The following is a 25,466-nucleotide window of genomic DNA, read 5'->3' as shown; positions in this document are numbered from 1 at the left end:
GCAGAAGGAGAACAGGGAGGGAAGGATGGAGGGAGGAAGGAAGGGAGAACTGATTTGGATGATGCCATTATAAATTTCTGTGCTTCAATTTTGCTTAGGAAACTGCATGTGTGTGTGTGTGTGTGTGTGCATGCGCACATGCATATATGTGCCTTTGTGATGTAAAGTACCTCTTTTATAACTTCCTATTTAGACTATACATGGAAACCTCTGCTACCAATTATTCTATCTAGGTTTAGACATACAAAAAGCAGCTATTTTGATGTTTTGAATAGATGTGCCATTGTAAAAATTTCCTTTGGCTTCTCAATTTGGAAATTTATTGCTTTTCTCTTCCTTCTTTCCCTCTTTAATTCCATCTCATCTTACATTTAGTTAGTGGACCCTTTTTGCTCTCCTCTCTACACTCCATATTCCACAACACTATGTAAAAACAAGTGTACAGGGGCACCTGGGTTGGTCAGTGGTTGACCATCTGCCTTTGGCTCACGTCATGATCCCAGAGTCATGGGATTGAGTCCTCCATCAGGCTCCCCGACAGGAGTCTGCTTCTCCCTCTGCCTTTGCCTCTGCTTCTTTGTGTTTCTCATGAATGAATAAATAAATTAAATTAAAAAAAATAACAACTGTACTATGCAACTGAAAGCATGTGAAATATTGGGGTTTTTTGGTTGTTCTTTTGTTCTTTTTAAAGATTTGATAGAGCAAGCGATCATGAGCTGGAGGGGCAGAGGGAGAGAAGGAGAGAGAATCTCAAGAAGACTCTTATTCACAGAGTCTGATGTGGGGCTGGATCTCAAAACTCCAAGATCACTCCCTGAGCAGAAACTAAGAGTCAAACACTTAACTGACTGTGCCACCCAGGAACCCCTGTGAAATATTATTTTAAATCACTAGCATTTTTCTCTAATTCAAATGTTTTCAAGCTTTTAAATTTTTTCATTTCAGTAATGAACCATTTTGAATATGCACAAGCAACATCTATATTTTATTTGTATATTTTATGTTCAATTATACCATGACTCTACATAAAGTATAAAATTTTCAAAAATAGAACTTCAAGGAATGGGATATAAAAACATATGAATATAAATTCCATTATTTTCATACCAATAAATTATCATATGTGTTGGGCAACCACATTCCCAGTTTAGAGGCCATTGTACAGATAAACCTCAGATCTCTTTTCTCCAGAGTAACCAGGAATTTTTTTTTTAGATCCTGTGAATGAGTTGATATTATATACAGGAAAAGGAAATATTTCTAGTAAATAGGTTTTTTTTAACTTCTTACATCAGCATGACTAAGTTATAATTTGCATAAATTAAATGTACCAACTTTTGTATAGTTCCGTAAGTTTTGGTGATAGAATGAACACTTGTAACCATTACAGTCAAGATATGCAAAATTTCTGTTACCTTAAAAAACTGTCATTCCTCTGTGCTGGAAGTCTCCAGCTCTACTCCCATTCAAATAAAAACCTGAAGAACTTGATAACGGAGGTTAAGTTTTTTCTCAATCACTGACCTTTTCTTATGCCTCATGCAAATCATAAACAAGTCCAGGGCAGGGGCATTCCAGAGCCCCATGTGAGAGAACAGTGAAATAGAAGCACAGGAAAAGCAGAAGAGGGTGGCTGCAAACCAGGGTGTTGGTAGATACGAAATGTAGAAGAAGAATGATTAGAAAAGATTTCTTAGGTGATGGGGAAGTGATGGTGTAACAGATGTGACATATGCTACTTTTAGTTTTAGAACTATGAGCTACATGCAAGAAATGAAATTAAATTATCTACCTCTGATATTCTATAGGCAGAGGAGATGGAGGCAGAAAATAGCACAGTGGTGAAAGAATTCATCCTTCTTGGTCTAACCCAGTCTCGAAATATTCAGCTCCTGGTCTTTGTGCTAGTTTTAATCTTCTATTTCATCATCCTGCCTGGAAATTTCCTCATCATCCTCACCATCAGAACAGATCCTGGCCTCACAGCCCTTCTCTACTTCTTTCTGGGCAACTTGGCTTTCCTGGATGCATCCTACTCCTTCATTGTGGCTCCCAGGATGCTGGTGGACTTCCTTTCTGAGAAGAAGGTAATCTCCTACAGGGGTTGCATCACTCAGCTCTTTTTCTTGCACTTCCTTGGAGGAGGGGAAGGATTACTCCTTGTTGTGATGGCCTTTGACCGCTACATCGCCATCTGTCGGCCTTTACACTATTCAACTGTCATGAACCCTAGAGCCTGCTATGCCTTGCTATTGGCTCTGTGGCTTGGAGGCTTTGTCCACTCCATTATCCAGGTGGCCCTCATCCTCCGCTTGCCCTTCTGTGGCCCAAACCGACTGGATAACTTCTTCTGTGATGTGCCGCAGGTCATCAAGCTGGCCTGCACAGACACCTTTGTGGTGGAGCTTCTGATGGTCTTCAGTAGTGGTCTGCTCACTCTCCTGTGCTTCTTGGGGCTCTTGTCTTCCTATGCAGTCATCCTCTGCCGTGTACATGGGTCTGCTTGTGAAGGGAAGAGCAAAGCACTGTCCACGTGTACCACTCATGTCATGATTATACTTCTCATGTTTGGGCCTGCCATCTTCATCTACACTCGCCCCTTCAGGGCTTTACCAGCTGACAAGGTAGTTTCCTTCTTTCACACAGTGATCTTTCCTTTGTTGAATCCTGTGATTTATACCCTTCGCAACCAGGAAGTGAAAACTTCCATGAGGAGGTTATTGAGTCGGCATGTGGTCTGCTGAAAGATTTAATAATAGGAAGTCAAGAGAGAGAATTCTTACTGTAAATAATACATTCACTTAACAAATACTGTTCTTCACTGAGTACCTCTCATTTGTCAGGTACTGTTGTAGGCAATGAGGTAGAGTTATGCATAATTAGGGCATAAACTTGATATGTTTAAAGATTATAAAATAAACATCCATTTCTCAGCTGGAGTATGATGAATAATTGTGAGAGACTTAGGGGATAAATTTATATTATGGTAAGATTCAAATCACTAAGGTGTGTTAGGCTTAGATAAAGAGCTTTATTCTAATTGCTGTAAGAATGTTTGTTAATATTTTAAGCAAGAGAGTCTCACTCATTCACAACTGTTTCTTCTATGGTTTGGAGCAATGTCAGGATTCTGGCCAGAGATCAATAAACTGCAAAACACCATTAAGAGCCAAATGTAATTCTGTAGACTTGTTTTGATGCCTCTAATATTATTCTCTCTCCCTAATGCACATATATTTATTTATTCCTCACCCCCAAATTTGTCAAATGGGTAAGAAAAGAAGATAATTGACTTTATAGAAAAATGTTGTGAAATTACTTCATTTGATTTTTTTGCAGAGCTTCATGATTATTACTAATGGGTGTTTACAAATCTTCCTTGTATGTTAAACCTTGCCTTCAATTGATTTCACTCATGATGATAATCAGTTATTTGGTAGTATAGATTCTATTAGAGATTACATAAATTAGTTATTTTAAATATAATGGGGTTTAATGTTAGAAATTAGGTACTTGCAAAATCTTTTAAGGTATAGAAGATTATTTTCTATGCTAGGCTTTCAGACATGATTGCCAGAAAAACAGTATAAAAATAACCTACCAAGTGATCTATTGCTGCAATAATCAGGGGAGTGCAGAAACAAGAAGCCATTTTGCCAGTTTCTGACTGAAGGCCAATATCAATAAGCCATGGTCTGGGAATGGGAGGATGATATAGAATACCTTTAGTGTTACTGCTGCTCTCTCCAATTATTTTTCTCGAAATTCAAGTTTTACAGGAGTACATTTGATACTTAGAATTTGGAACCCTAGACGCAAAGATCCTAGAAGAACCTGTCAGCTTTATTGGAAAACAGAATAAAATAAAGCCAAAAATAGTGATAAAATGTAGGTACAGTTTTACAATCTTGGAAGTAAGAAAGATCAATGAAGTATCATGTAAAAATAGTAAATAAAAAGAAAAATAGTTACATTTGACATGCTAAAAATATATTTGTAGGCAAAAGATAAAGTATGATGAAAATCTGTCTGCCACATTATGGATGTGCAGATTTTCGCCACAATTATAGAGGCTTGCATGGAAATTGAACTGAATACCTCCCTACTCCAGATGGTACAAGGGAGCATACATGCATTAAAAAACCCCAGCTATTAACTAAAAATTAATATAAATGATAAAATATTAATTTACTTAATATACAAGGAACTTGAATAAATTAATATGAAACAGTTACATACCCAAGGGAAAATAGAAATGAGCAATTGAAACTATAGTTAATGTTTGTCCTTCTCCGATTGACTTACTTCACTCAGCATAATACCCTTCAGTTCCATCCACGTTGAAGCAAATGGTGGGTATTTGTCATTTCTAATGGCTGAGTAATATTCCATTGTTATATGTTCTCATTCATTTGGGGAATATAAATAATAGTGAAAGGGAATAGAAGGGAAGGGAGAAGAAGTGTGTGGGAAATACCAGAAAGGGAGACAGAACATGAAAGACTCCTAACTCTGGGAAACGAACTAGGGGTGGTGGAAGGGGAGGGCGGGGGGTGGGGGTGAATGGGTGATGGGCACTGAGGGGGGCACTTGACGGGATGAACACTGGGTGTTATTCTGTATGTTGGCAAATTGAACACCAATAAAAAATAAATTTATTATAAAAAATAATAAAAAAGAAACTATAGTTAATTAACAAAGGGGAAAAATGAAAAAATTTATAAACATAAGCATATTCTCAAAAACAAATCATGAGACTACAGAGTACTGATGGTGGTTAGCTTGTAGAAGAATGTTGCTCATGTATAATAAACAACAGAAAAGTGCAAAACAAAAATTATACTTTTCTATGAGACTTCTAAAGAGCAAAGAAGCAAAAGAAATCTTATTACTGAGCTCCAGAGAGGAATAAAATTTTCTTTTTTTAATATCTGTATCAGGTTACTGGTCTGGATATGGGCACATGGAGGAGTGATCCTACCATAGATTGAGATATTTGGTAGAGACAAGAATGAAGCTCTAAACTGTGGACAGACTGGAATCTAAAAAAGCCCCAAACACAAAAATAAATTGCTCACTTTTATAAATTTCTCTCCCAACCTCAACTGACATCTGTATCAGTAATGTGCTCAGAAAAGTGACAGACAGTGGAGGAAGAAGTGAAAATCAGGGGGATTTGTACATTCTCCACCATTATTGCAGTGTTTGGGTATTAATGTCTATGGAGTTGAATCATCAGGGTATCAAAAATATCTGAATTGACTTGACAATTCATCTTGAATCGACTGGAACAGACCCAGAAATCCAAGCCAGTTTTCTCAGAAAGCCTTTCTGACTGATCTCAGCATTACCTCTTTGGAAAAGGAAGGTAGTTCAAGAAATGAAGAACGGTTGATGGGATAGTTGAAGAAAAAGGCTATGGGGGGATTGGCTCCCACCTTTGTCACTCTTGGAACATCCGGTCATCTGAGAATGAACAAAGACCAATTTTGGGGGGGGGGGTTGAGGGTCATATATGTATTTAATTGTGTTTTTTTAATGCTAATCTTGTGAAAACAATTGACAGATGAATGGAAAAACTACTAGATGCATATTACTGTATATGGGACTATGCTTTCTCAAAGTCCCATAAACTGCTCCCTATAATTTTGATAGTGGAACTGCTTTCTCTAATTTGATAGTGGGACCACATAAAGTAAAATCTGTCATTTGTGTGGATTCATTTCAGATTTCTGGGTAGATTGATACATCTTTGTGTCTCTCAGAAAGGCTAGCAGGTGGAGAAAAGTAATTTGGTACTTAACTATAGGCCTCTTTATCTAGTATTTTGACTATCAGTGCTGGAAAGGAATCTATGGGGTGTTAATACAATACACTCAGCTTTCTAGATTATCTCCTTCCCTTAGGCTGTGATTTACTTTATAAGGTACGGTCTCAAGGTAGTACAGGTAGCCTGAGAGCCTGAGTGTCTAGAAGCCTTTAGATATAAAGGAATCTAGCCATGAGCATAATTCTCAGTACTAAACTTCCACAAGGAAGAAGCTTACTAACCCTATATATCAGGGTCCAAAAAATTCAAAGATGTGCCTAAATAGGTTATAAAGATTTAGGCCAGTCAAAAGCTAACAGCAGTTTCAGGTAGAGGTGCATGCCTAATGTTAATCAGTATAGATTCCATTTACTGCATTCTTTTGATCACTGAAATAAAAGCTTATAAAAAATTAAAAAAAAAAGAGTCAGATGCTTAACTGACTGAGCCACCCAGGCACTCCTGGAAAGAAAATCTTAAAAGCAGTAGAGGGAAAAAGACAGATCAGAGGAGTGACAAGAATGGTGGTTGACTGTTTATCAGAAACAATGGATACCATGTCAGTGAAATGTAATTTTTAAAGTTCTTCTTAAAGAAGAAAAACAAACTGTCAAGCTAGAATTCCATATCTAGTGAAAATAAACTTCAAGAAGAAAGATGCAACAGGCACCTTAATATTCATAAAAGATGAGAGACAATTTGTTGCCAGCAGACCTATACAAAAAGTCATGCTAAAGAAAATTCTTCATATCAAGAGAAAATATGTCAGATGGAAACCTGAATTAATAAGGAAGAATGAGAAGATCTGGAAATGGTAAAGAAGTATGTAAATATGACAAAAAGTCTATTTTTTATTTTGTTTTTTTATTTTTTATTTATTTTTTTAATAATAAATTTATTTTTTATTGGTGTTCAATTTGCCAACATACAGAATAACAACCAGTGCTCATCCCGACAAGTGCCCCCCTCAGTGCCTGTCACCCATTCACCCCCACCCCACCGCCCTCCTCCCCTTCCACCACCCCTAGTTCGTTTCCCAGAGTTAGGAGTCTTTCATGTTCTGTCTCCCTTTCTGATATTTCCTACCCATTTCTTCTCCCTTCTATTCCCTTTCACTATTATTTATATTCCCCAAATGAATGAGAACATATAATGTTTGTCCTTCTCCAATTGATAATGGAACATTACTCAGCCATTAGAAATGACAAATACCCACCATTTGCTTCAACGTGGATGGAACTGGAGGGTATTATGCTGAGTGAAATAAGTCAAAAAGTCTATTTTTTAACTTGTATTATTTACTTTATCATTAGCCACCTAAGAAATAATAAAATACTATAGGGGTTTATAATGTATTTTGAAGTAAAATATACAACAATAGCAGAGAGGACTTAAAGGGGGCTAAAAGAATTATTTATTTATTTATTTTTGTAAAATACTCTTCATGAAGTATCCTTGAATAACAATTTGTAGTGACCGGTATGCTATAGATGAGTATTATAATCACTAGAGCATCCAGTCATACAAAAATAATACAAGGACACTTAATTAGATAGTCTTTACAGGAGAGAAAGTGGAATGTTAAAAAATATTCAATCCAAAAGAAGGAAGGAAAGAAATGCAAAGGAATGAAGAATGGGACAAATACAATTAACTCAAATATCAACAATAATACTAAATGTAAATGGGGGCACCTGGCTGGCTCAGTTGTTTAAGCATCTGCCTTCAGCTCAGGTAATGATCCTGATCCCAGGTTCCTGGGATCCAGCCCCACATCAGGCTTCCTGCTCAGCATAGAGCCTGCCTCTCCCTCTCCTTCTGCTACTCCCCTTACTTGTGCTCTCTTTCTGTTAAATAAATACAATCTTTAAAAAATATTAAATGTAAATGGACCATGTATGTGATTTAAGAAAGATTTTCAGACTGTATAAAAGAGCAAGATTCAAGTATATATTATTTATATCAGTTCTTAAATACAAAGATATGTTTCAAGCATAAGCATAGAGGATGATATGCCATATGTTATATTTAATTTTATATGTCAACTGGCCATGGGGTCTCCAGATTAAACATTATTTCTGGTGTGTCTGTGAGAGTGTTAGTACGGAACTAGTATTCGAATTGGTGTACTTAGTCGATTGCCCTTCCATAGTGGGAAGGTGTCATTCAACCCATTGATGGGCCTGAATGGGTTGGGGGGGGGGTTGCTTGCTTGCTTTCTTCACTGATTGAGCTGGTATATTTCACTTTGTCTCTTCTAGACATTGGACTGTAATTTATCAGCTCCCCTGGTTCTCAGGCCTTTAAACTTGGACTGAATGACAGAACTGTCTTTCCTGGGTTTTTATTTCACAGATGGCAGATTGTAGGACTTCTCCACTTCCATAATCACACAAACCAATTCATTATAATAAACAACCTCTCTCTGTCCCCCTTTCTCTCTCTTAATTATGTATCTTTTCTACCATGCAAACAGTAACCATTTTTTGGTATAGTTGTATTAATAACAAAGTAAATTCCAAGGACCGCTAGGTCTTTATAAAAGAATTTTATAGTGATAAAAGTGTCAGTTCATCAAGACATAACAATAAATGTGAATCCGCTAGTAACAACAATTTATGCATGAACACAGACATATCTAAATAAAGAAATGGAAAAAAAATAAAGAAAGAAATAAATAAAGAAATGGAGAATCCAAAATCATAGATTGAGAGTTTAATAACTTTTTTTTGAAAATTGGTAGAATATGTGATTAAAAAAAATCAGTAGGGGTATAGAAGAGTCAAACGACAAAAAACAAACTTAACCTAGTTGCTATTTATAGAGTATTGTACCCAAAAATGAAGAACACACATCCTTTTTGGGTGCAATGAAGCATTCGTCAAGATAGACCAGTATATTTTCTGACCACAATGGAGTTGAATTTGAAATAATTAAGAAAAAAAAACTGCATATACTTGCAAATTAAGACTTTTTTTTAAAGCCAGAAACTTAAATAACTGAATGTGTACAAGAAGAAATTAGAGGATATTAGAAAATATCTTCCCTTTCATACTGTTTTTTTAGAGTCTGTGTAAAATTAGTATCATTTCTTCAATAAATGTTTGGTAGATTTCACTACAGGAGCCATCTAGGCCTGAAGTTTTTTTCATGGGAAATTTTTAAGTACAAATTGAATTTATTTAATAGATACACAGCTATTCAGTGTACTTCTTCTAGAGTTAGCTTTTGTAGGTAATGTCTTTAGAATTTTGTGTGCTCAATTAAGTTATCAGGTTAACTGGCATAAGTTGCTCATAATGTTTCCTTAATATTCTTTTAATTTTTGTATTATCTATAGTGATTGCCCCTCTTTAATTCCTGATATTGATATTTTTTGTATTTTTTCTTGATTAGTCTGGCTAAAGCTTTATAAATTTTCTTGTTCTTTACAAAGAATTAGCTTTTTGTTCTTATTTATTTTTCTCTATTGCTTTTCTGTTTCTTAATATTTCTTCTTGGATTTATGTTATTCCATTCCTTCTTTCTTTGGATTTAATTTACCATTCTTTTTCTAAAGTGGAAGATTAGGTTATTGATTTAAACCCTTTATTATACTCTTTAAAGACATTCAATTGATGCTACACATTTCCCTCTAAACACTGCTTTATCTACATCTTGCATATGTTTTTAAATTGTGTTCTCATTTTCATTCAATTAAAAATATTTCTAATCTCTACTTTGATCTTCTTATTCACGGGTTATTTAGAGTGTTTTTTTTTCCTGTAATATTTGGAAATTAGCTTAATATACTTCCAGTTTAATTTCATTGTGGTCTAAGAACATATTTGATATGACTTCAATTTTAAAAATGTGTTGAAATTTGTTTTATATCATAGAATAAAATCTATCAGATTAAGACTTGCCATGTTGAATGTCATAATAAATTCTGAATTTTAAATGTAAGAGTATGCTTTTGAAAAATGAATTTATTCTGATGATATATGTACATGATATGTAAACCATATACTGAGAAGTTGTAAATTTTATCAAGTCAGAAAGATAGATCCCTTAAATATAGTGTAGCAACAGTAGTCTCATGGTATTTCCTGAATTTCCTTTTGCAGAATTGTAAACTTAATCAAGTACAACTATCTTAACAATTACCTTATTTTTCCAATCTCGCCTGTTACTATTTCTGCACATGCATAGTTTGGATTCTTTGATACCTTTGCACTTCCTGTGGTCTCCTCTTACCATTTTCTAGTGAATATTTCAAACAAGACTCAGCCATAGCGTTTCTTCCATCTTGAAATATTTCTAACACTCCACATTTTGTTCGCTTCTGTTTTTTGGGTTTTTTTTTTGTTTTTTCTTATAATACTCTAAATATAGTTCTTTTTTAAGCATCTCACAATTATTTAAATTTTATTTGTATTCACAATTTTCTGCCTTTCTTGAAGTTAGTGTTTGTCTTATTAATTTCTGTATTTGGTCTCTTGGTACAATGACTTTCTCTGGTAGACTTTCAGTATGGTTGGTAAGAAGAGAATGAGTAATTGAATACTTGTTTATTATTGTAAAAAGCAAAATGGGGAATTTTGAAGTAGACATTATAGAGTTTTACATAATCTTGTGTTAATAAAATTTTTTTAAATGGTTGTGGTATAAAGGAGTTGTTGAGATACATATACACAATAGGAAAAAAGTCAGAGAATGTATATAAAATTTTGGAATATTATTTTCTACATTTTTCAGGATGTATAAACTTTAAAAAATATTCTGGAATCTATCTTATACATGAGCATAAGTATTATAGGTTTACATATTTTATATATATAATATTTTAAATACCTATGAAAGAAGTATTGACTTTTATGCCGTTATTAAAATGTATTTGAATAATCCTTTATTTTGGGATATTTATCACATTTGTTTATTAATAAACAATCCATTTACTTATGTATGTATAATGCTTTTGGGAAGATACACAAAGAATCATAGTTGTTTCTTATCAGGAATTGTGTGTGGAATATATGGGTATGGGACAAAGGTAGGAAGGAATTTTCTCTGTATATAAATTTTTTACTCTCTGGGCACCCTGGCATGTTTTCTGTTCCTCAGAACACCAGATCTTTCTTTTTGATGACTTCTCTGTAGCATGTTTTCTTTGAGACCTTGATATCTCATTTTATGAAACTGCCCCAAAAGACCATCCCTGACCACCACCCTATCTAAAATAGCAGTATTTTTCGCAAGATTTCTCCAACAGAGTGTTATATTTTCATTAATATCTCATGTTCTCTTTCCTTCTTGCTTATTGTCTGTGTCCCTGTATTAGAATGTAAAATCTCAAAGAACAGGGATGTTGTTTGTCTTGTCTGTACTGCATTGCATTGCAGGGACACTTAAAATACTACCTGGCTCATGGTAGACAGTAAGTGATTGTTGAATTGTGTACAGAATCTAAGGGAGCGTCAAAAAAACTCAGTAATAGAGATAAATTATTCATTATCTTAATATTTAAAAAAACAAAAACAAAAATACCCCAGGCCCCTGGGTGATACAGACGGTTGAGTGTCTGACCCTTGGTTTCAGCTCAGGTTGTGATCTCAGGGTCATGAGATGGATCCCCATGTATGGTGCTCAGTGCAGAGTCTACTTGAGATTCTCTGTCCTTCTCCCTCACCCCTCCTGGTCACGCTTTCTCTCATATAAATCATTGTTAAACAAAACAAAACAAAACAAAAAATAAAAATACCCCATCTATAGGTGGGGAAACAGTCTGAGAAAAGTGGTGTTACTTTTCAAAGCCATGGAATGTTATAGATCGAAGCCAGTACTATATCCTTAGCTTTTTACTATCTGGTAATATTTTCGCTGTAATGAGTTATTTTTATGTATATGCTTTTTGATCAGTCAATTAGCTATACAAATCTTAAGTCAACCTGAGGTTACAACTTTTGAAACAGCAAAAGTTGTAACAGCAACTTTTGAAAATCCTTTTAATCATTTGTTTGTTTTTTTCCTCAAATTGTAAATCTGTCTAACATGATAAAGATTTCTCAGCTGGGTTAAAAAGCCTCTACTCTGAGCTAGTTTAGATCTTCTGATTAATTTTATCTTACGTATTGGGGTAAATATTAAAAAGTGAGAAAGTCTCAGATTATGCTCCTAATTACAGAAAAATGTCCTATTTTTAAGGGTCTTTTGTGGCAGGACACTAACCTAGTTCAAGACGGGGCTAATACTCCACATATGTTGCCATATAATTGCCTTTCCATATAATTGCCTTTCCATTAGTGTCTCCTTTATGTTTTTTTGTTCTATATTTTGATCATTCTAGCTTTCTTTTGTGTGTGTGTGTGTATTTTTTATTAGAGTTCTATTTGCCAACATAGAGTATAGCACCCAGTGCTTCTCCTGTCCAGTATTCCCCTCACTGTCTGTCACCCAGTCACCCCATCCCCCTGCCCACCTCCTCTTCCACTACTCCTTATTTGCTTCCCTGAGTTAGGAGTCTCTCTCGTTCTGTCATCCTGTCTGCTTTTTCCCACTCATTTTCTCCTTTCCCCTATAATCCCTTTCACTATTTTTTATATTCTCTGTATGAGTGAAACCATATAATGTTTCTCCTTCTCTGATTGACTTACTTCACTCACCATAATACCCTCCAGTTCCATCCACATCGAAGCAAATGGTGAGTATTCATCCTTTCTAATGGCTGAGTAGTATTCCCTTGTATATATATACCACATCTGGGGATTCTGGGGTGGCTCAGCAGTTTGGCCCCTGCCTTTGGCCCAGGGCATGATCCTGGAGACCAGAGATCGAGTCCCACATCAGGCTCCTGCATGGAGCCTTCTTCTCCTTCTGCCTCTCTCTCTCTCTCTCTCATAAGTGAATAAACAAAAAAATCTTTATAGACCACATCTTTTTTATCCATTCATCTTTCGATGGACACTGAGGGTCCTTCCACAGTTTGGCTATTGTGGACATTGCTGCTATAAACATTGGGGGGGCAGATGTCTCAGCTTTTCACTGCCTTTGTATCTTGGGGTAAATCCCCAGCAGTGCAATTGCAGGGTTGTAGGGCAGATCTATTTTTAACTCTTTGAGGAACTTCCACACAGTTTTCCAGAGTGGCTGCACCAGGTCACATTCCCACCAACAGTGCAAGAGTGTTCCCCTTTCTCCACATCCTCTCCAACATTTGATGTTTCCTGCCTTGTTAATTTTCCCCATTCTCACTGCTGTGACCATTGGGTATCTCATTGTGGTTTTAGTTTGTATTTCCCTGATGGCAAGGGATGCGGAGCATTTTCTCATGTGCTTGTTGGCCATGTCTATGTCTTCCTCTGAAATTTCTGTTCATGTCTTTTGCCCATTTCATGATTGGATTATTTGTTTCTTGGGTGTTGAGTTTAATAAGTTCTTTATAGATCTTGGACACTAGCCCTTTATCTGATATGTCATTTACAAATATCTTCTCCCATTCTGTAGGTTGTCTTTTAGTTTTGTTGACTATTTCTTTTGCTGTGCAGCTTTTTATCTTAAGTCCCAATAGTTCATTTTTGCTTTTGTTTCCCTTGCTTTCATAGATGTATCTTGCAAGAAGTTGCTGTGGCCAAGTTCAAAAAGGGAGTTGCCTGTGTTCTCCTCTAGGGTCTTTGATGGATTCTTCTCTCACATTTAGATCTTTCATCCATTTTTTAGTTTATCTTTGTGTCTGGTTTAAGAGAATGGTCTAGTTCCATTCTTCTGCACGTGGCTGTTCAATTTTCCCTGAACAGGCCAATAAATTGAAGCAGCCATCAAAAACCTCCCAAGACACAAAAGTCCAGGACCAGATGGCTTCCCAGGAGAATTCTATCAAATGTTTAAAGAAGAAATCATACCTATTCTACTAAAGCTGTTCTGAAGGATAGAAAGGGAGGAAATATTTCCAAATTCATTTTATGAGGCCAGCATCACCCTGATTCCAAAACCAAAGACCCTACCAGAATGGTGAATTATAGACCAATATCCCTGAAGAACGCAGATGCAAAAATTCTAAACAATATACTAGCCAATAGGATCCAACAGTACATTAAGAAGATTATTCACTATGACCAAGTGGAATTTATCCCTGGGATGCAAGGCTGGTTCAACACTTGTAAAACAATCAACATGAAAAATCACATCAACAAGAGAAAAAACAAAAACCATATGATCTTCTCAATAGATGCAGAACAAGCATTTGACAAAATACAGCATCCATTTAATCAAAACTCTTAAGAGTGTAGGGATAGAGAGAATATTCCTCAATATCTTAAAAGTGATCTACAAAGAGCCCACAGCAAATATCATTCTCAATGGAGAAGCACTGGGAGCCTTTCCCCTAAGATCAGGAACAAGACAGGGATGTACACTCTCACCACTGCTATTCAACACAGTCCTAGAAGTCCAAGCCTCAGCAATCAGACAGCAAAAAGAAATAAAAGGCATTCATATTGGCAAAGAAGTGAAACTCTCCCTCTTTACAGATGACAAGATACTGTACATAGAAAACCCAAAAGACTCTACCCCAAGGTTGCTAGAACTCATACAGAATTTTGGCAGTGTGGCAGGATACAAAATCCATGCCCAGAAATCAGTGGCATTTCTATACACTGACAATGAGACTGAAGAAAGAGAAATTAAGGGGTCAATCACATTTACAATTGCACACAAAAGCATAAGATACCTAGGAATAAACCTAACCAAAGAGGTAAAGGATCTATACCCTAAAAACTACAGAACACTTCTGAAAGAAATTGAGGAAGTCACAATGAGATGGAAAAATATTCCACACTCATGGAATGGAAGAATTAATATTGTGAAAATGTCTGTGTTACCCAGGGCAATTTACACATTTAATGCAATCCCTATCAAAATGCCATGGACTTTCTTCAGAGAGTTGGAACAAATCATCTTAAGATTTGTGTGGAATCAGAAAAGACCCCGAATAGCCAGTGGAATATTAAAAAAGAAACCAGAGCTGGGGGCATCACAATGCCAGATTTCAGGTTGTACTACAAAGCTGTGGTCATCAAGACAGTGTGGTCCTGGCACAAAAACAGACACACAGATCAATGGAACAGAATAGAGAATCCAGAAGTGGACCCTCATTCTATGGTCAACTAATATTCAACAAAGCAGGAAAGACTATCCACTGGGAAAAGGAGAGTCATTTTAATAAATGGTGCTGGGAACATTGGACAGCCACATGCAGAAGAATCTAACTTTCTCTTTACCTCTTTTTTTTCTCTCTCCTTTTTCTACTTTTTCTACTGTATTTTAAAGCTGAAAATAGATTAGGACAAATACATATTTTATTATGAATTATAGTTCACAAAAACAGGAGTACATTATTTCAACTGTGAAGTGACTCCTAACTTCATATTTCCCTTTAAAACAAAAGAATAAAAACAGATATAAAAAACAGAACCAACTTGCATTTAATTGCTCTAAACCATAATTAATTTTAATAATATGTAATGAAAGAGAAGGACAAACATTTATGGTCTCGTTCATTTGGGGAATATAAAAAATAGTGAAAGGGAATAAAGGGGAAAGGAAAGAAAATGAGTGGGAAAAATCAGAGAGGGAGACAGAACATGAGAGACTCCTAACTCTGGGAAACGAACAAGGGGTGGTGGAAAGGGAGGTGTGCAGGGGGTTGGGGTGACTGGGTGATGGGCACTGAGGAGGACACTTGATGGGATGAGCACTGGGTGTTATGCTATATGTTGTCAAATTGAACTCCAATAAAAAGAAATTTTAAAAAATAATCTGTAACATGAAAGACTCCTAACTCTAGGAAACGAACTAGGAGTGGTGGAAGGGGAGGTGGGCGGGGGTGGGGGTGACTGTGTGACAGGCACTGAGGGGGGCACTTGATGGGATGAGCACTGGGTGTTATTCTATATGTTGGCAAATTGAACACCAATAAAAAATAAATTTATAAAAAATAATCTAATGAAAGCAATAAAAAGTTATTCATTTTTGTTTTTGCTGAGCAGAGTAAAAGTGAATAAACAACAAATACTGAGATCATGATATATCTTTTCACATCCTATTTGAGAAGTCATTTTCCCTTAAGGAAACGGTTCTTCTCTCTAAGAAGGATTATGCCTTCAAAGTCTTCATGAGCATTATTGATATTTTCTCTGTATATTGTTTACATACTCATTTATTGACTTGGCCACATGATTTGCTTTCAGGGCCAGATCATGGTGATATGGACAATGAGTAAAGCACTTGCCTTGAGTGTAAAATCTAAGGGAGTGACCAAAAAAACCCCAACTTAGTAATAAATATAAACAACATTTTAATTAATATTTTTTAAAAAATCAAATCTTTTTAAAAAATCCACAATGAGGAAAGTAAATGCCAAACTTTAAATAAAGATATGATCAGCGAGTGTTATGCTGAGCCATACTGGGATTTCACACAAAAGGAAATATCTGTAATTTTGATATCTTTATTTAAAAATTTCATTATTCTGTTCACAATTTTCACAGTAACTGTGATTTTTAAAATATCGCATTAAAATGGTACTTATTTTGATTATTAAAGTTTTTGGTGCCCTGGTAAATTTTGTGCCTAAGGCAAATATATATATATTTTAATATATATATTAAATTATATATTATAAAATTATATATTAAATATATAATTTTAATATACCTCACTTTTCTCACCTTGTCATCCTGTTCCTGCTTGCTTTTTTTTTTTTTTTTTTTTTTTTTTTTTAAATTTTTTTTTATTTATTTATGATAGGTACACAGTGTGAGAGAGAGAGGCAGAGACACAGGCAGAGGGAGAAGCAGGCTCCATGCACCGGGAGCCCGATGTGGGATTCGATCCCAGGTCTCCAGGATCGCGCCCTGGGCCAAAGGCAGGCGCTAAACCGCTGCGCCACCCAGGGATCCCCCTGCTTGCTTTCTTGACATCTATATATCTATATCTATATATATCTATGGAAATATATATATGTATAAATATTTCATCGTTTATTTACATTTGAGGGGTTATTGTAAGTATAAATGAGTTTTCTTAACCTTCTATTTACTTTTGACCTAATAAATATGCTTCCAGATAGGGTTCTATTATCTCATTTACCATTAGGACTTTGATTTTAGAATTCAGAATTAACCCAGTGTGGCACTATATGACATATTTTAAAATATTTATCCCTTCCAAAGCTCTGGTATTTCCATATGCCTAATTTAGCTCACATTCTAACAGCTCCCTCTGGAAATATTCAGTAGGGTCGTGGCAGTCCCAGTCTCCAAAGCACTTTCTCTGTTGTATTGTAAAGTGTTAAAGGAGATCTCAAAACCTAAGGTTCCTTTGTGAGGAAGGATGGCTACTTGTGAGAATTACATAAAACCCCTGGAGACTCAAATTTCCAAGGATGAGAGTAATATTCATATTTACAAGAAACAAGGAGAGGACAACAGAGAAGATATCACAGCTATTCTACTGTTTCATCTGCTGCATTGGAATACAATGGAATAGAGGTCAGAGTTTCAGTAGGAATAGCAGAGGCAAAGACCTAAATTCAGCAGTGTGGCATTTTCTACCCTCCACCCTAATAGATCTCTAATGCTCCTGATGTTTGGAATTACTTTAATGGTGGACAAAACTTTCATTCTCTTATCATAATTAAGTAGAATTATCAAGAACCTTCACAGAATTGACATCTGGTATTAAAATCAAGGAACATAAGAATGAATGATATGGTTTATTATTCTTATAAAATATGGATGAAAGGGAGAAAGATACAGAAAGTTAGGCTAAAGCCTCCAGAGGAAAAAAAAGCTTAACAGATTTTATGATTTTGCAGATTAGCCCAGATCTCTTAATATCCATACTCAGTAAATTTGAGAGTTTCTTCTCTTGCCTATGGTTCTATTATTCAACAACACAAAGCTTTGATAGAGAAAGTTGTAAAACTGAGAAAAGCTTGATATCAAATGATTGACTGCGTTGGCAGTTTTACATGAAAGCTTTACTGCACCACCACAATTTCTTCTATTAATCACTCCAATTTTTGTTGTCACCATCACCCAGGGTTTACCCTAGAGCCATTGACAAAGGATCTCATGGCAATATATCTATTTAGTAGAGCTACCTCTTAACATCTACATATTTGTGGAGTTCACTTTGGTTTAAACATACTTAAATAAATTATTATTATTACCTTCATCCTTATATATCATGATCCTTGTATCCCTGTCAGACAGAGTCAACACGTTATTCTATGTGAAAGATGAAAAGCCAACCTTCTGAAAGCAAAGCTAGGTGACTTTCCCAGGATCATACATTTAGTGAATTGCTGAGCCAACACTTACTCATTCTACAAAAGCATTAGAATCACATAAAAGGTTTCCAAATTAAGGATAGTTCTATCTTATTACATTGCTTAAAAAGTTAGGAAATTTAGAAGTAATTTAAACCTTCTCATTTTACTGATGAAAGAATTTCCTGGCTGAATACCTATATATTTGTTTAGTGCTTTATATGTTTATCAATAGCATCAGTACCAATTAAATCCTTGATTATGTTCTTTAGCTTGATCCACATTTTTAATAAGTAAAACTTACTACTAATTTATCCTTAAATAACTTATAAACTTCAATCAATATGCTGACAGAAATTACACTCAGATTTTTGGAAACTTTGTTGAACATTTTCATTTCTTTAGAATGATATTAAAGAGATTTACCTTTATTTTATAAAGAGAAAGCATCTTTTTTATCAGATTCACTTATATGTGGAAAAAATATATATGAGGGAATGGGAAGTAAGTAATGAGTGGTTCAGATTTGGTAAACTATAAGAAGGATACTACTCAAGAGAAAATGGTTAGTACTGAAGACTGACTTATAAATTTATTTTGTAGACCAACTGTTAAGAATGGAATATGGTGGGAAGTGTACTTATCACTCATTTTTGTTTGAAAGGAACCAACAATAGGGTTTTTTTATTTTTTTAAATTTAATTTTTATTTATTTTTGATAGTCGCACAGAGAGAGAGAGAGAGAGAGAGAGAGAGAGAGAGAGAGAGAGAGACAGGCAGAGGGAGAAACAGGCTCCATGCACCGGGAGCCCGACGTGGGATTCGATCCTGGGTCTCCAGGATCGCGCCCTGGGCCAAAGGCAGGCGCTAAACCGCTGCGCCACCCAGGGATCCCCCAACAATAGGGTTTTTGTTTTGTTTTTAAAATATAATGGCAAGACAGACATGGGCTATAGTGGAGTGGCAATGAACAAGAGAACAAACAGAAAGTGAAAAAATTTCAGATAGAAAAGAATATGAATAAATGATAGGAAGAAGAGAAAATGTTAAAGAAAAGTGAGATTTAAGGTAAGCAAAGTAAATAGGGAAAGAAAATTAGGGGAAAATGAGGTCAGTAAATTAAAAGGGGAAAAGAAACCATAAACTTATAAAAATAAATTAGGAAAATGAAGACTTGGTGATGAATAAAAGGAGAGATAGAGAGGACAGAACATAAGGAAGAAAAGGAGTGAATGTTTCAAAGAGATAGGGAAGTAAGGCCCTTGGGTCTCTAAACACCTGGCTCCAGAGGCTGGTCTGACCTTTTACACTCCAGATATGCACAGTTTGCTGGTAGTGTTTGTGTCTCCACCCTAAAAATGAAGGCAGCCCTCTCCTTTGCCTTCCCTACTTCTCTAATGTATCCTCATTGCCACAGAGAGAAGAATCTATGAATTAGCTGAAAGGCAAGGAAGATTAGAAATACAGTGGTGAGGATTTAGATGTTCATTTCAGCCTCTTTTTGACAACACTTTTCCCACGAATTGGCTGAAATCGGTATTTTTATTCTGAAAAAGGCCATATAATCTGTAAATTTTTTTTCCCAGAAATTTGTTGTATTTTACCTAGAAAAATGATCATCTCATACACAATTCTCTGGATTTACATGAGCTACCATTTCAGAATCACAGGTAGAGAGGATACATAGATGAGAAGGGGATAGTGTCAGGTAGTATGTTATAACATCTGTTTAGGTAATAGTTAAAAAAACAGAGATGAAAGACTGGAAATAGGTGGAGTGGAGGCTAATAAGCCTTAATCATAAAGACCTTCAGAAAGCCTCTGTCTCAGAGATGTCATTAAACACTAACACCATGAAATAATACACTCAGATTGAGCTTGTAGGATTCAAGAAAACTAAGTAAGTAAAAGGGGGCTTTGACTTACATTCCTGAATATATTTTTATAGGCAGTTGATGGAACAAAATGTTGAGACAAATGGCTTCCTAAATCCTAACAAGAAGTGAGTAGAGAAGCTAATTTAAAGAGCTACAAAAAAAGTTTTCTTTTCATGTGTCTATAGGCCATTTGTATGTCTTCTTTGAAGAAACATCTGTTCATGTCTTCCACCCATTTCTTGACTGGATTTTTTGTTTCTTGGTTGTTAAGTTTTTAAATTCTTCACATATTTTGGAAACTAGCCCTTTATCTGATGTTTGCAAATATCTTCTTCTTTTTTTTTTATAAATTAATTTTTATTGGTGTTCAATTTACCAACATACAGAATAACACCCAGTGCTCATCCCGTCAAGTGTCCCCTCCGTGCCCGTCACCCATTCACCCCCACCCCCCGCCCTCCTCCCCTTCCACTACCCCTAGTTCATTTCCCAGAGTTAGAAGTCTTTATGTTCTGTGTCCCTTTCTGATATCTCCCACACATTTCTTCTCCCTTCCCTTATATTCCCCTTCACTATTATTCATCAAATATCTTCTTCTATTCTGTAGGTTCCTTTTAGTTTTGTTGATCCTAGTTGTATAAAAGCTTTTTATCTTGATGAAGTCCTGATAATCCATTTTTGCTTTTGTTTCTCTTGCCTTTGGAGGTGTGTCTAGCAAGAAGTTGTTACAGCAGAGGCCAAAGACATTGCTGCCTGGGTTCTCCTCTAGGATTTGGGTGGATTCCTATCTCACATTTAGGTCTTTCATCCATTTTTATTTTATTTTTGTGTATGTATGGTTAAGAAGTGGTCCAGTTTCATTCTTCTACATAAAGAATGGCTGTCCAAATTTCCCAACACCATTTGTTGAAGAGACTGTCTTTTTTCCATTGGATATTCTTTCCAGCTTTGTCGAAGATCAATTGAGGGTCCATTTCTGGGTTTTCTATTCTGTTCCATTGATCTGTATGTCTATTTTTGTGTCAGTACCATATTGTCTTGATGACTGCAGCTTTGTGATACAGTTTGAAGTCCGGACTTGTGATGCCTCCAGTTTTGGCTTTCTTTTTCAACATTACTTTGGCTATTCAGGGTCTTTTCTGGTTCCATACAAATTAAGATTGTTTGTTTCAGCTCTGTGAAAAATGTTGATAGGGATTGCATTGAATGTGTAGATTGTTTTGAGTAGCATAGTTAAAATTTTCTGTAGGTCTCACTTTCCCTGTGTGTGTGTCTAGTATTTGTATATATGTGTATACTGTGTATATATACTGATTAATATGTGAAATCATGACTTTCATAAATTCCACCTGTGGCTTGGAGTGAAACATGGAAACTTGTATATTATCTATTCAGCTCCAGAGATACTTAAAACAGATATTTTTAATGTTTCCTAAAATATGTATCCTAACAATGAACTATATAGACTTACTGTTTTGTTTTGTTTTGTTTACTTTTCTATTTCTCTCCTTTATTTCCATCACCCTTTTCTCTTCCAGTCTTTCATTCTAATTACTTACCCATTAGCATTTTCTGTCAAATATTTTCCCTTTTTTGGTACCCCATATTCCACAGAGCTTACTTAAAAGCAACTGTGCTATTTAGTTAAATAGTATAGAGGAGCATATATATTGGTATATACTGGTATATATTGCATTATATTTTTCTGTAGATTAGCAACATTCAAACTCTAAGAATATTTCATACCTATGACAAAACATTTTTTAACATGTACCTTAAGTATATGCAATTTATTTATAAGTACCATTATATCAATATATATATCAAAAAATAGTATTTTGAAAAGAATAAAATTAAAGCACAATATGTACAAATATGCACAATTATATGTTCACTCCTCAATGAATCATCATGTGTCCCTTCTTTAATGAGCATACCCCACTTTAATAGCCTGTGCCTTAAGTCTGTATTTTTCCCACAATAACTTAGAAAGGTTCATCTTCTAATTTTAGGCTCTATAAATGAGTGATTTTTAGACTATCAATATTATTTTTATTTAAGTACACAAAAAAGAATATCCACTGATTAAGCCTGAGTTAATAATTTCTTTATTTAAATGAAATAGAACACACTTGGATTCTTCCACTACTGGTGAATCAGAACCAAAGAGAAAACTAGGGCAGCCCGGGTGGCTCAGCGGTTTAGCCTAACCCCTAACCCTTCAGCCCAGAGCGTGACCCTGGAGACCCCAGATCGAGTCCCATGTTGGGCTTCCTGCATGGAGCCTGCTTCTCCCTCTGCCCGTGTCTCTGCCTCTCTGTGTGTGTGTATGTGTGTGTCTCCCATGAATAAATAAATAAAAAATCATAAAAAAAGAGTAAACTCTTTCTAAACTTAGGTAACCACAGTAACCTTAGTTTTCTTATCTTTGAGAGGAATTTGTTAGACTGTAATAGGATCTTTATTGTTACTCCTATCTATTCTATGCTATGATTTTATGCATTGACATAACTTATTTTTAAAAATGGTATATTGGAAAATTTTGTATTGCAGTGTATTGTTTGTTGAAAGGCTAAAGGCTCTCCTCCCTTGACTGTTACAACGGACATCAGAGAATTAAGGATACCGAAAGTATAGAAGAAGTAACTGAGATTTAGATAGTGTTAATTAAGCTGCATGAACAAGGTATGGAGGGATACATAAGTGGTATTTAACCAGGAATATAACTAGGTGAATTTAACTAAGTTACATGGAAAGTAGAGTTATCATTGGAATCCTGATTATCAGTTTGGAGTCAGGGAAATAGAAGGATGCCAGACTAGAGGAGGTTCATAGAAGTATTAATAAGAGAATACAGAGGGCAAGGCAGAGAGTTAGTAGGCAAGAAGGAGGAACTCCACAGGAATGGAAAAAAGGAAATACTTAGGAAAAAATTGGACTTGAATGAAAAAAGGTATAATTACAAGAAAATAGCTAAGTCTCAAGCACAGTATAATCATAAAAATGCAAAGATCTTAATAGAGTTATGTTGTATCTCAAATAGGAAACTTCTTATATGACTTAGGAAGGCAGGAATCCCAAGGTGCAGGACTCCAAATTCTTAAAGTAGAGAGCAATTCTGTAGAAGTGCATGGTTGGATGGGAATAAGAGTTGTGGTATGAAAGCAGTATTTTTGTTGGGTTGCCTGCTTTAAATTTGGATCTTAACAGAAGGTTTGGAGTTTACCTAAGATGTTGGAGAGGGTTGAGAGACGATTTTTAGCTGATGTGACAGATAGGTCAATTTTTTTTTTTTTTTTTTTTTTGGAAAAGGATGGGACAGGAGAGGCAGAGGGATAATCTTAAGCTCATGTCTAGCATGGAGCGTGACTCAGGGCTCAATCTCACCACCATGAGATCATGACCTGAGCCGATATCAAGAGTCTGACACTTAACTGACTGAGCCTCCAGATATGTCAAATATTTTTAGTTGGAGAAGAGTGAGGATCTAGCTGGAAGAAATAGTAATAACAATGAAATCTGCTTCTTGATGTACTGCAGGCAGAGGAGATGGAAAATAACAACAGTACGGTGGTGAAAGAATTCATCCTTCTTGGTCTAACCCAGTCTCGAAATATTCAGCTCCTGGTCTTTGTGCTAGTTTTAATCTTCTATTTCATCATCCTCCTGGAAATTTCCTCATCATCCTCACCATCAGAACAGATCCTGGCCTCACAGCCCCCCTCTACTTCTTTCTGGGCAACTTGGCTTTCCTGGATGCATCCTACTCCTTCATTGTGGCTCCCAGGATGCTGGTGGACTTCCTTTCTGAGAAGAAGGTAATCTCCTACAGGGGTTGCATCACTCAGCTCTTTTTCTTGCACTTCCTTGGAGGAGGGGAAGGATTACTCCTTGTTGTGATGGCCTTTGACCGCTACATCGCCATCTGTCGGCCTTTACACTATTCAACTGTCATGAACCCTAGAGCCTGCTATGCCTTGCTATTGGCTCTGTGGCTTGGAGGCTTTGTCCACTCCATTATCCAGGTGGCCCTCATCCTCCGCTTGCCCTTCTGTGGCCCAAACCGACTGGATAACTTCTTCTGTGATGTGCCGCAGGTCATCAAGCTGGCCTGCACAGACACCTTTGTGGTGGAGCTTCTGATGGTCTTCAATAGTGGTCTGATGACCCTCTTGTGTTTCCTGGGCCTTCTGGCCTCATATGCAGTGATCCTCTGCCGTGTACATGGGTCCTCCTCTGAGGGGAAGAACAAGGCAGTATCCACATGCACCACCCATATCATTGTTATATTTCTTATGTTTGGGCCCGGCATCTTCATCTACACTCGCCCCTTCAGAGCCTTCCCAGCTGACAAAGTGGTTTCTCTTTTTCACACAGTGATCTTTCCTTTGTTGAATCCTGTGATTTATACCCTTCGTAACCAGGAAGTAAAAGCTTCTATGAAGAGGCTATTTAATCAGCATATAGCCTAATTATGGGGAAAAAAAATTAAAAATTCAAGACCAGAGAATTTTCTTTGAAATTAATGTATTCATTTCTAAACACTGCATTTATTGAGCATTTCATGGGGGCTATTTTAGACACTGGGAGAGATAGCCATTAATGAGCTACCGAGGTGCCCCAACACTTCCATTCTGTCTTTTTTTTAATAAATTAATTTTGTATTGGTGTTCAATTTACCAACATACAGAATAACACCCAGTGCTCATCCCATCAAGTGCCCCCCTCAGGGCCCGTCACCCATTCACCCCCACCCCCCGCCCTCCTCCCCTTCCACCACCCCTAGTTCATTTCCCAGAGTTAGGAGTCTTTATGTTCTGTCTCCCTTTCTGATATTTCCCACACATTTCTTCTCCCTTCCCTTATATTCCCTTTCACTATTATTTATATTCCCCAAATGAATGAGAACATACACTGTCTGTCCTTCTCCGATTGACTTACCTCACTCAGCATAATATCCTCCAGTTCCATCCACATTGAAGCAAATGGTGGGTATTTGTCGTTTCTAATGGCTGAGAAATATTCCATTGTATACATACACCACATCTTCTTTATCCATTCATCTTTCGATGGACACCGAGGCTCCTTCCACAGTTTGGCTATTGTGGACATTGCTGCTAGAAACATCGGGGTGCAGGTGTCCCAGCATTTCATTGCATCTGAATCTTTGGGGTAAATCCCCAACAGTGCAATTGCTGGGTCGTAGGGCAGGTCTATTTTTAACTCTTTGAGGAACCTCCACACAGTTTTCCAGAGTGGCTGCACCAGTTCACATTCCACCCAACAGTGTAAGAGGCTTCCCTTTTCTCCCCATCCTCTCCAACATTTGTTGTTTCCTGTCTTGTTAATTTTCCCCGTTCTCACTGGTGTGAGGTGGTATCTCCTTGTGGTTTTGATTTGTATTTCCCTGATGGCAAGTGATGCAGAGCATTTTCTCATGTGCATGTTGGCCATGTCTATGTCTTCCTCT

At 36.3% G+C, this 25,466-nt stretch overlaps 2 protein-coding genes across 2 annotated transcripts; both read left to right on the top strand.

Moving 5' to 3' along the window:
- The first annotated feature begins 1,820 nt into the window (after positions 1–1,820).
- On the top strand, positions 1,821–2,747 carry LOC129520848 (olfactory receptor 4N2-like). Its single transcript, XM_055342050.1, has one exon. The coding sequence runs from the start codon at positions 1,821–1,823 to the stop codon at positions 2,745–2,747; it is 927 nt and encodes a 308-aa protein (XP_055198025.1).
- Positions 2,748–23,545: 20,798 nt separating this feature from the next.
- On the top strand, positions 23,546–24,468 carry LOC129520869 (olfactory receptor 4N2-like). Its single transcript, XM_055342088.1, is given in 2 exon segments — positions 23,546–23,657; positions 23,660–24,468. Coding segments are annotated over 2 exon segments (921 nt in total).
- The last annotated feature ends 998 nt before the right edge of the window (positions 24,469–25,466 follow it).

The sequence above is a fragment of the Nyctereutes procyonoides genome, unplaced genomic scaffold (assembly GCF_905146905.1).
Source record: "Nyctereutes procyonoides isolate TBG_1078 unplaced genomic scaffold, NYPRO_anot_genome, whole genome shotgun sequence".
Lineage (NCBI taxonomy): Eukaryota > Metazoa > Chordata > Mammalia > Carnivora > Canidae > Nyctereutes > Nyctereutes procyonoides.
This window is presented reverse-complemented; position numbering and strand designations above follow the sequence as displayed.

What these genes read in the sequence shown, in the direction of transcription:
- LOC129520848 (XM_055342050.1), top strand. Translation starts at nt 1,821, where the DNA reads ATGGAGGCAGAAAATAGCACAGTGGTGAAAGAATTCATCCTTCTTGGT.